This window comes from Dipteris shenzhenensis, chromosome 13 (assembly GCF_047967505.1).
Source record: "Dipteris shenzhenensis isolate YYH24624 ecotype China chromosome 13, Dip_SZ_1.0, whole genome shotgun sequence".
Taxonomy (NCBI): domain Eukaryota; kingdom Viridiplantae; phylum Streptophyta; class Polypodiopsida; order Gleicheniales; family Dipteridaceae; genus Dipteris; species Dipteris shenzhenensis.
This window is the reverse complement of record NC_141608.1, coordinates 47,806,000-47,817,340: the sequence shown is the minus strand read 5'-3', so window position 1 is coordinate 47,817,340 and position 11,341 is coordinate 47,806,000. Positions and strand designations below refer to the sequence as shown.

The following is an 11,341-nucleotide window of genomic DNA, read 5'->3' as shown; positions in this document are numbered from 1 at the left end:
CCTAGTGTCATTTTCCAACCCCCTGTGGGTCCGTCAACGGTGGCTGGGGTCGGCGGAGGAGAGATCGTGGCTGTTAGATCTCCAGCTTTGCAGAACCGTAATCAATGCCCCAAAGTTTGATCAGCATGATTTTGAGAGTCATGATCAAAATTGGGAACTAGGAAGTTAGACCTGCCCGGAAACACTTCACAGGGTAGAGTGCCGAAAATGCGTGGGTAGAGGCAAGGATGCCGGGAAAGGGCGCAAAAGGGTCCATTAGTCGCCTGGATAGTGGCTGGTCTGGTACTGCTGCACGTGTGCCACACGTACCGGCCCCACGCTGTTGACGGCCGGGAATCGTGCCCCGCCGACCAGAAAACTTGGACAACCGGAGCCGATTCCCAAGAGAAAACCTTCCCGCGCAAAACATAACTTGATCCTCTAGCTCTAGAGGTACCTCAACAAACAAACAAACAAACAAACACACAGAGACGTAGAACGTTGATGGCCTCCTCCTCCTCCCCCTCCCCCTCCCCGTCGTCCCCTTCTTCCCTCCGCCGCATCCGCCACGAGCTCAAGCTCTGGGAACGCACCTTTCATCGCCTCCATGGCCGATCTCCCTCCAAATCCGACATCCTCTCATCGCCTTCCATTCGTAAGTCCCCCTGCATTTCGCTTCCCTCCCTGCTTTTTGGTTTCTCCTTCCCTTTCAACGTCCTCGCCTCCTCCTCTTGGAATCACAGATTTTATGCTTCTTTTGGAATCCGAGATTTTCTGCTTCCGCATGCTTGGAAAGCTTTGCTCGCAATTCTGTGAAACGAGAGAATCCGTTCGCTATCGATTTGTCGCATTGCCCCGGCGATTGGTTGTGCTTCTCATTTGCTAATACTTTGTCCAGGTGCTCTTTACAAAGAGTACGCCTGCCTCAAGCTGAGATGGCAAGCGCAACTTTCCAAGGGTTCAGAAACAGTGAGTTGTTCTTCTTCATTGCGAAGTAAGGAGCGATGAGAAAACGTTCAACGCTAACGCGGGCTGTGTTTGCCTGCAGTGCGACGGGAAATCGACTGAAGGCGCGGTGAACATTGGCTCGCAAAGCTTGATTTCGGACCAACCAAGGAGTCCCGGGACACACTCATCTTACTCGGACGAGTCTCAAGGTACTCATGTTTCCGCCACTCCTCCCCGGAAGAAAGCAACTACGCTTGCTACTGCTGGACATGCAGGGAAAAACTCCTCAGTTGAAGCTCGAAAAGCTTGGACACATGTACCTAGCACTAATGTCCTCGACGTGCCCACTCGTGTACTTCGTGATATTGCAAGCAATTCCCCAGCGTCCACAAGGCTTTTGCAAAGGGAAGGCTTACAACAAGCGACTGTCCAGGCTCCTACACGCAGGTTGAAACAAAACGTGGCTGGGAACGTGATCGCTGAGAAGCAGGATTTTTCTCAAGAGACTCGCAAGCTAGGCTTTACGATCAAAATGCAGCGATTTGGAGAGCGTGAAAGAGAAAATACCGATATAGAAAACATCCCTGCCGGTTTTTCTGTAAATCGTATCTCATCCTTTAGGCATGGAACGATCTCTCGATCCCGCCCGATCGTTTCGAGAGCTCCTGAAGTTAAGATACTCCAGAGCATTGATGCTGGCCATCACAATGAATTCATAAAATCATCGGAGTCAGCCAATGCGGCGACAATCACGTCGACCGGCGCAAATGACGTGCATAGAGGCGATTTAACAGCAGATTTGGTAAAGGTAAGCTGCGCTGCCCCAAATTCGATGAGTGTGCTTCCAGATCGAGGCCTTCCACCTTCAGGAAAAAAGCTTGGTCTGATTGCCTGCCCAACTCAAGCATCCTCTCGAAGATGCGATTCATCAGCAATCGGTGATACTGCTTTTCAACGGCAAGACGAACTGGGTTTGCCTGAAGCTCCGATTTCCACTGTTGCTGCCGATGATGGGTTTAACACCGGTGACTCAGGCAGCGAAACCTTCGAACAGATGACTGTCGCGACGTTGAAAAAGCTGCTGTCATCGAAGGGACTTTCTGTTTCCGGGAATAAAAGTGCGTTGATCGCACGTCTATCAGACATTGACTTGAATAACAACGTTCCGAATGCGAGTGCCAAAGATGCAACTGACTTCAAAATACCAAAAATGGGTGCAGTTAAATCAAATCGCAAGAGAAAAACAACAAATGAGGAAATCAACAAGTCGTGTTGTGAAAGTAATTTAGATGAAGGCATTTTGAGTCCACTTGAAGGACAGGATAGTGTTGCACCGCAAAGAGCCATGAGGCAGACCCTGAGAAGAAAGAATGGGATTAATATATTCCAGCCAGACTTTTTGGCTTCTAAAAGGACTAAATATATAAACTGGCACTCAGTAACGCCCAATTGTCAGACTAAGAAAACTGGTGATAGAGGGAATTTTGTAAAGTTAAACCTTGGAAAGAGGGGCAATGGGTCTCATAAATTTGTGAATTCAGCATTCAAGAGAAAGCAAGGAGCTTGTGGACGTAGGTTCAGGTCTTACAGTAAAAAGAAGCAAAAAAAAAAAGTGTGTGTGGATGCTCAAGATGAAGGCGAAATGTATGCTGGAGATGGATCAGAAATTGACAACCTTTTTGACCAGCCAGGCAAAGATGACCTCCACAGGAAAACCTCAGGACAGCCAGAGTCCAACCAGGTAGAAGTTTGTGGAGGTGCCTTTGATCACGTATCTATTGCATTTGATGCTGCAGAAGTGCTTCGTAATCCCACAGAACAGAACCTACTTGAGGTTCTCCATTCAGTATTTGGATATAAGTCTTTTCGACCGGGCCAACTTGAAACAATTCAACAGATCTTGGGCCGGCAGTCTACCATGCTCGTTCTGCCAACAGGCTCTGGAAAGTCATTATGTTATCAGGTTCCCCTTAAACAGCTCTAGCCCAATGTAGTCAAGATCATGTTTTTTGCTGCTGGCTACTAAATAACAAGCATCAAATAACTGTGTACAGCTGCCAGCATTTCTTCTTCCTGGGATAACATTGGTCATCAGCCCCTTGATAGCCTTGATGGTAGATCAGCTTCAGCATCTTCCTCCACTTCTTCCTGGAGCTGTTCTGAGCTCTAGCCAGGTACTGGGTCATTCTTTTTTTCTTCCTGGGAAATGCTTACATTTGCTCTGGAGTAGTCTGAATACGATGCTGTCATTAAAGCTGTTTTTCCCTTGTATTCCTAGCAAGATTTTGGTCTCCTGTACTTCTATGCCACCCATTCATGTTCTTTCTGTTAAGTTTACATGCTGGTTTTCCTGTCCATACTCCTGAGTGCAAAACGTGTACCTCCAGGAAAAGGAAGCTGAGGCAGCAAAACAAGACTGAGCTTTAAATCAAAACAAAAGTTGATTTTGCTATGAGATTTTCTCATCTCACTCCTTATCTTTTGGTTTTGTTGATATCCTGCAGAGCTCTGTGCTAACAATTATTAACCAAATGAACAGATTGTGCTCCTACTATGGCTCTTGAAGTCTTGCCTGGCTTTCCTCAGGCAGTTGTGAAACTAGCTCTTTGTTTAATTAAACAGGGTTGCACAGACACATTGCTTGCACGACCTGCAATTGAGCCTCCGTCGAAATTCCTCCAAATCAGCTACCTCTGAGTAACTCGCAAGCACCTAAGGTTTTTGCAATGAGAGCTGCCCCTTGTTTATCCGGAGCACGTTCATCCTCCTCCTTCCAAACAGGGAGAACATTTGGACAAACATCTTGCCCAAAGCATGCAACCAAAATTCCAAGAAGATAGACAGAATACGTACCCTGGTTGAATCTCCTCCTGATGTTGCCTGCGGTAATAACAAGCCAGGTACTCCCTGAAGTACTCTCCCGAGCAGCACCTGACACTCTAGACGGTATAGTACATAAATCTCTTCTTTGAGATTGCTATTTAAGAAGGCAGTCTTAACATCCTTTTGATAAATTGACCATCCATAAAGTGCAGTTAAGGAAATGACAGAATGGATTGTAGTCATCGTACATTTACCATCCATAAAATACAGTTAAGGAAATGACAATGGATTGTAGTCATCTTTGCCACGAGAGAAAAGGTATCCTCATAATCAATTCCCTCTCCTTGTGCATACCCGTTGGCAACAAGATGGGCTTAAACTTTTCCAATGTCCCATTTGAATGATACTTTACTTTATAGATCCATTTAGTGCCCACAATATTTTTTCCAATGGGTGGATCAAACCAAAGCCCGAGTGGCATTCTTATGAATGGATCTCATTTCAGGTTCCATGGTGTTCTATGGTAATGGATGAGCTTTTGCACCTTGATATGTATGAGGCTCAATGCTACAACCAGGAGGCGACCATGTATAGTTAACTTTTTAAAAAAGGAGAAGAGAGTGCTCAATAGAAGAAAGTTCACGTGGGAGAAGGAGAAGATGGAAGAGATGAAGATGGTATTGAGCATCAGCCTTATAATGATAATGCTCCTAGGTGCTCCACACAATACACCAAGGTTTCATTTATTAAATAGGCAACCAAGTCTATCCAAGATATGAACCTTCAATTATCCTGATGATAAAATCTCAACACCCTCCCTCAATGCGAAACGGGGGAGGAGTATTGCGCTAGATTAGGTGATATAATAAGAATTGGAGAAGCCTTTATCAATCAGGCTTATTACAAGGTTTTGGATTACTAAGAGACATGATATTAAGTGAACAACAGACTACATAACTAGAGTAGTGTATTGATTAAAGAACATGTCACGTGTGTTCGCAGCCCGTGGCATGTTGCAGACAGGTGTGGCAACAGCCTAGACAAATGCCATGTGGCAGTCAGTTGCCACGTGGTAGGGTTGGCTGATAGACAGACAGACCTGACCCTGGGTCGGGACACTTCCCTGTCTTGGTTGGCTCATTCCCAAGGCCATAGGGGCCTATAAAAGGCAGCCCTCAGGCCCTCATTCTTCATCCACATTAGAGGTTGGAGTTGGGGTAGTTCTCTCCTTAGCCAGCAGCAGCAGATCGTCGTGGGTTGCGCCAGGACAGGGCAGCATCAATCAGCTCCCATCCGGTGTTCCCTATAGGTCTCCAGACAAGATCCAGGCATCAACACTTGACAGCAGCAGCAGGGCATTGCAGCCCCTTGTCTCCATCAGCTTGCAATCTTCTACAGTAGGGATCAGTTCCCTCCATATAGTATTTTCTCCATTCTTAGTGAATGATCTTCCTTCCATACAGTACTTATTCCCCCTTTTTTTTACAGTTGTACTCAGCCCTTTGGGCAACCATAAATACATATATTTTCGGAGGTCCCTAATATTCCCCCTTTGTTCTTGGATTCACCCACCACTCCAACTTGTTTATGAGTGCATCTTCTCTCAGTTCTATCTCTACATTCAGTCAGTAGCTTGTAGGAGAGAGATTTAGTCTTCTCCTTGCTACGTTGGTACCAAAGCTTTAGTTTTTTTTTCCTGAGATAGTGAGGTTCAGTCACGGACAGCCATCCAAGAGAGACACCATGAGTGGCAGTGGCACATCCAACCTCGGTGTGGAGAACACAATATCCACATTCCCTGTACCGCCAACACCCTAGTTGCAGAGGCCCCGGTGACAGCTTCCAAGTTCCGCCTGAAAGATCATAGTGGTAGGGAGAGAAGCAAGCTAACACTAGGAATGGAAAGGAATGATAACAAGCATAATGGAAATGAAATGGAAAGGAAATGAAAGCAATAGACAAGTACTCACATGATACCAAAGAGCTTGATGTTGACTGATGTGATAGACAATAGACAAGTAGTACAACACTATATAGTGTGCCACTAGACTCTAGAAAGTCACCATGTCTATGGGATATCTCCCAACATGACACGTGGCATGTCTAGGACTCACTATACTAAAAAACCTCACCTAGACCACCTAGAACACTCATTTTAGACTCACTTTGGCTTCATATTCCAACACCTCCCATGAAGGCAAGGTGAGAGACTATTGGAATGGAACCAAGAATAGAACATGACAATGACAGTCATCAAACTGTGCATCCCATGTAACTCAGAGGCTAAAATCTGAGTGTGTTCAGAGGTTGATCCAAGCACTCTCATGGCTTGAGACTCAACATGCTCAGAGGCTCACGTTATAGCATGGTTACATGACCAGCTCATAGGTCTAGGAATACACCAACATCCTGGAACTCGGCCAGGCTTGATAACAAGACCTATCAAAGCCAATACATATGGTTCCCACAGTACATCCCCCCTTGGCTTCATAACAAGACATGTTAGGCAGCCACACACCAAAATATGAAAACCAATACATCTTTTTAGGAGGACTATATCCAAGGGACCTTTAGACTCAATGAAATCCAAACACTCAATACATATCATTTTAGGGGGACTACCCAGGGCAGAGGACCCCAAAATACATCAAGCTGTAGGAATAATAAAAATAGATCTCTTAGGAGTAAGAGATGTCTTCCAAGTAGCCATTGCACACGTGTACACATTCTTGCGAGACATGACGATGTTGAAGAAGCGCTAGGCAGGAACGTCCCAAAAGATGTGTCGGTGAAGTCCATGGGGTAGCTAGATGGAGCACTCACATAGTGACTCTCAAAATGGCTAAGGGAGAGTCACCGATGTCGAAGTAGAGGCCAGAGGTGTCACGAGCACTTCGAGGAGCCAATCAATGTATACCACAGGTACCACGAGCACTCAGAGAGGTGATCGAAGAAGTCAAGGAGTAATCGGGACTCGCACCAAGCTCGAAACAATGTACCAATCGGAGAAGTAACTATAGTATAGTGTGTCGAAGTAGTGTCGGAGTGCTTACATCATGCTGGAAGCATCTTCACTTCCAATGCAATAGTAGAAGTGGAGATTCACCTCGGGTACGGGCAAGAATACGGGCATCAACTTGCGGGCAACAGCTCCAAGAGAATGTTGGGCAAAAATGAGCAAATGGTGGGCTGGAGCAGAGGTCAACGATGAAGAGGATGAACAGCTCCATGTTGAGTTGGCTGCATCATGCTTGGGTTGTCAATTCATTGAGCTCCAAAACAAAATTCGCGCGCAGAAACGAATTTCATCACTTCTTGCAAGGGCTGTAACTTTTTACAGAAAACTCGGATTGCAATGATGTAAAAACGAAATTTGTAGTACTCAAGGTCCTCTACAACTTTGCTGAAGACACAAAGCCATGATTCTGCTTCTAGATCCGGATAGAAGCGTCACATCATCCGCAGGTCACAGAAAGATGTAGCTGAAGGAAGGAGAAGAGAGGTGGCAGATCATGGCGTGGAGAAGAGAGCTCAAGGAAGGAGAGAAGAGGGCAGTCTTCCAAGAAGGAAGAGGTAGAGTAGCTTCATTGGCTTTCCTCATCTCAACCTTTTGGAAGGGAATGGGAAAGAGAGCAGGGCTAGGAACATGGCTCTGATACCACATGAAAGATCATAGTGGTAGGGAGAGAAGCAAGCTAACACTAGGAATGGAAAGGAATGATGACAAGCATAATGGAAACGAAATGAAAAGGAAATGAAAGCAATAGACAAGTACTCACATGATACCAAAGAGCTTGATGTTGACTGATGTGATAGACAATAGATGAGTACAACACTATATAGTGTGCCACTAGACTCTAGAAAGTTACAATGTCTATGGGATATCTCCCAATATGACACGTGGCATGTCTAGGACTCACTAGACTATAAAACCACACCTAGACCACCTAGAACACTCATTTTAGACTCACTTTGGCTTCATATTCCAACACCGCCATGGTAGTCATGATGTAGATGCAAACACAACAATCAAAAGGCCTCTTGGCATGCATGCTTCAGCTCCAAGAGATGTGAGAGGGTTGTGAGCAGGCTGCCGGAGTGTCATGTGCACGGATTGGTATATGATATGTATTGGGGTACACAAGACTAGCTCATGTAGCCTGGGGAGGCTTAGGGCTAGGCAAGTTTGATTCTCAGGTTGAGTGGCAAGGGTACGAACCAGCTAGTGGTCTTTGCTATTTTTGGCACATTGAGCCCGAGTCTATATAAGGGGCCCAGAGGTTCAGTTCTTAGAGAGTCGATGGGAGCAAGTCTCGTTCCCAAGTGCTAGGTCTTATCTTGGATTGAGTTGCAGACGTGCGTTTGCATCTTAGCGGCAAATCCAAGGCCTCTAGGTGCCACCTGGTGGTATGGGACACCCGGCTGGTCAGGATCTGGTTGGGAGTTTATGCCAGTAGCTCAGCTCGTAGCTCGGAGGGGACCTCTCCTGATTCGGGATCGCATTTTGTAGATGTCATGGTTGGGTGGTGAGCAGAGCCTGCTCAGATTCCTCACGTTTGGTGTGTTCTTGTGTTTTGCTTGTAGATCGAAGATTTCAAGAGTGCTGGGGTCGTGTCAGTTGGTATCAGAGCCAACTCCTAAGGTAGGAATCTCTGTTACGAGTAAATTTGGACGTGATTTTCTGCAGGTATGCCTCAAATTCGAAATTCATGTTCATGCCTTGCAAGTGCTTGTCGCTTCATCGTTTTAGGGTTGTGCTTGCCTGGATTGGGAAAGAAGGAAGGAGAGAGAGAGAGAGTAGGGTGCAAGATGTGAAGGACTGTGAGAGTGAGAGAGAGGTGCAGTTAGGAGGGAGCAGTGAGGTCCGGGGGGAGAGGTGTAGAAGGAGCTGCTAGGTAGGCGCAGGTCTGAGGCGGAACCCCAGAAGACCTTGTGCACGGGATTGGTTGCGTAGACGGCGTGTGGGTGTGAAGAAGGAGAGTGCATAGAGGTGCGCGATGGACTGGAGCAGGGACGCGATCAGGGTCGAGCAGTATTCGAGGGGGTCTGGAGGCTAAGAAAAGCACCATCCCCTCCAAAATAGGAGGGTGGCTTTTCAAAAGTAGGGCTTTCTAAAAGCCTGGCTCACCCACCTTATAGCTGGCCGGTTCGCTTCACTACTCCAACCCATGGACAGCGCGTGTGTGAAGCCCCTCCACGCCATTTGGTTTGGATCCCGTCACGTGGTATTGTTGCAGACGACTGTACGGAACAGCGCCATCACTGTGAGCTTCGCCAGTCAAAATTCAGAGGGAGATTCTATTGTTCGTCAGTTTGGTTGATCGTCAGTTTGGGATCAGCCTCTCTTTCCCTCAGCTAGCCTTGCTCTTCCTTCGTTATCTCCTATCCTCGTGACCAGCTTTCACTCCATTCCAGTCTCCTAGCTCCGAGCCCACCTCTTGTTTCTCTTCTCTAGTCTACTCTCTTCATCAAATCCGGTTTCAGCTAGGGCCGATTCAGTAGATTCCGGGCTTGCTATGGGTGATCAAGATATGAATTACCACGCAGAGGATGACTAGGGCCTCTACGATGATTTGATTACGAAGACTGCTTTCAGTGAATTCACCACTGCTCTTGATGAAAAGTTTGTGTAGGTTAATGCGCATCAAACGGGGTTGACACAGCAACTCCAAGGGATTTAGACTTCAATCTCGCTTTTGACTAGCACTGTGCAAGCGCTCATGCATGTGGATGCTTTGGCTTTAGTGTTGGGTCCAAATATCACTCCAGATCCTTATCTCGGAGATGAGAAATCCAAAACCAAGGAGGTGGTTGACACTTGGTTGCACAAGTGGCAAGTACACTTCCATTCCCCGATGAAAAGAAGATGCAGCTTGCAGCAGGGTATATGTCAGGGAAGGCTTTATTGTGGTGAAAGGAACTCCGACCGAAGCTTGCAACATGGATTGAATTTGAAGAGGTCTTTAGGAAAGAGTTTCCGAAGAAGGAGGAAGATTATGATATCATAGGCAAGCTCAAGGCCCTCGATATGTCCAAGTTGAATTTGACTTTTAAAGTCTATGTTCAGAGGTTTCATGATTTGCAGATTAGAGTTACAAAGATGGATCTTGTCACCTTGTTAGGTTTCTTTGTGGATGGTTTGCTTGACTCGTACAAGCTACAGATCAAGAATAAAAATTATACTACTTTGCAAGAGGCCATGAACTATGCACGCATCTATGATGATACCATGGCCAACACAAAGGGAACCACTACTGCGACATGAGTAGGAAGAACAAGAGGAAGTTCTTCCAGTTAACAACTGGTACCGGGGAGTCGAAGTCAATTGACAACGTCTCTAAGAAGAACTCGACCTAGATGAAGAATGGTCGAGCCCGTTTCCTACGCACGTTGAAGTTAAAGAAATAAGGATGTTGCTTTATATGCGAGGAGCGGGGCCACACTTGGAATGATTGTCCTAAGCGCAAGAACTAGATGCAAGTGTCGGGACCAAAGCTCCATGTGGGACAAGGTATCAAAGCTAAGGGAGCTAACCATGCTCGATGACAGGTATTTCTGTAAATGTAATTACCTGTCCACTTTCTTGTAATTGCACTTTTAATAAATCGTTATTTGGGCCCATGACCTTTTTCGAGTTTATGGAAAAGTAAGGGACCAAAGAGTTCACATTCTCTTTGACCCAGGCAACTCTCACAATTTTGTGAACTACAAACTTGTGCAGATGATGGGACTGTCCACGACACCTAGTGATCACACCTACGAGATGTAACTAGCAGTTTTGGGATCGCAAGGTCGACACACTTTCTATCTGGATTCAAGACTACACAGCTACTCTTACGTGCTATGTCATGCACTTGGAACATGTGGACTTGTTAATCGGAATAGAGTGGTTTAAAACCCACGATATTCGGATTGGATGAAAAGAGCATACACTCTCTTTTTTAGACAAGGACAGCCAATTTTGTATTCAATGTGATAATTTTTCCTCTTCTTAGGGACCTATTGTATCTTCTCATTATGATGTGTATCAGTGTGTTTTGATTCCGCTTTCTTCATTTGTTATCTTTGTTAATAACAAAAATGATTTAAGCGTGTTTGAACACCGTGAATTGAGAACGTTGTTAGATGATTTCATGGATGTATTCCCTGCTTAACTGTCGGAAGGTTTATCTCCAGAACAGGCAGTAGATCATCGCATAGATTTAGTACCTGGGGCTCAATCTATTAGTAGATCATCGACTCGCAAGGATATGCACACATGTGCATTAGCTACTTGGAGGGCATCTCTTTCACAAAGAGATATTTTTATTTATTACTACATGCTTGATGTATTTTTGGGGTCCTTTGCCTTGGGTAGCCCCCTTAAAATGATATGTATTGAGTGTTTGGTTTTCATTGAGTCTAAAGGTTCTCTGCCTTGGATATTCCTCCTAAAAAGATGTATTGGTTTTTCTATTTTTTTGGTGTGTGGCTTCCTAACATGTCCTGTTATGAAGCCAAGGGGGGATGTACTATGGGAGCCATATGTATTGGCTTTGATAGGTCTATTTGTTTATCAGGCTTGGCTTGAGAGTTCTAGGATGTTGGTGCA

At 45.6% G+C, this 11,341-nt stretch overlaps 1 protein-coding gene across 1 annotated transcript in view; it reads left to right on the top strand.

Moving 5' to 3' along the window:
• The first annotated feature begins 483 nt into the window (after positions 1-483).
• LOC147895505 (DEAD/DEAH box RNA helicase family protein) overlaps positions 484-11,341 on the top strand; it is an 89,417-nt gene continuing 78,559 nt past the window's right edge. Inside the window, exons 1-4 of the mRNA XM_087383475.1 lie at positions 484-634; positions 878-948; positions 1,028-2,890; positions 2,982-3,101. Of these exons, the coding sequence (XP_087239601.1) occupies positions 484-634; positions 878-948; positions 1,028-2,890; positions 2,982-3,101 (2,205 nt within the window). The remainder of the gene's footprint in view (positions 635-877; positions 949-1,027; positions 2,891-2,981; positions 3,102-11,341) is intronic.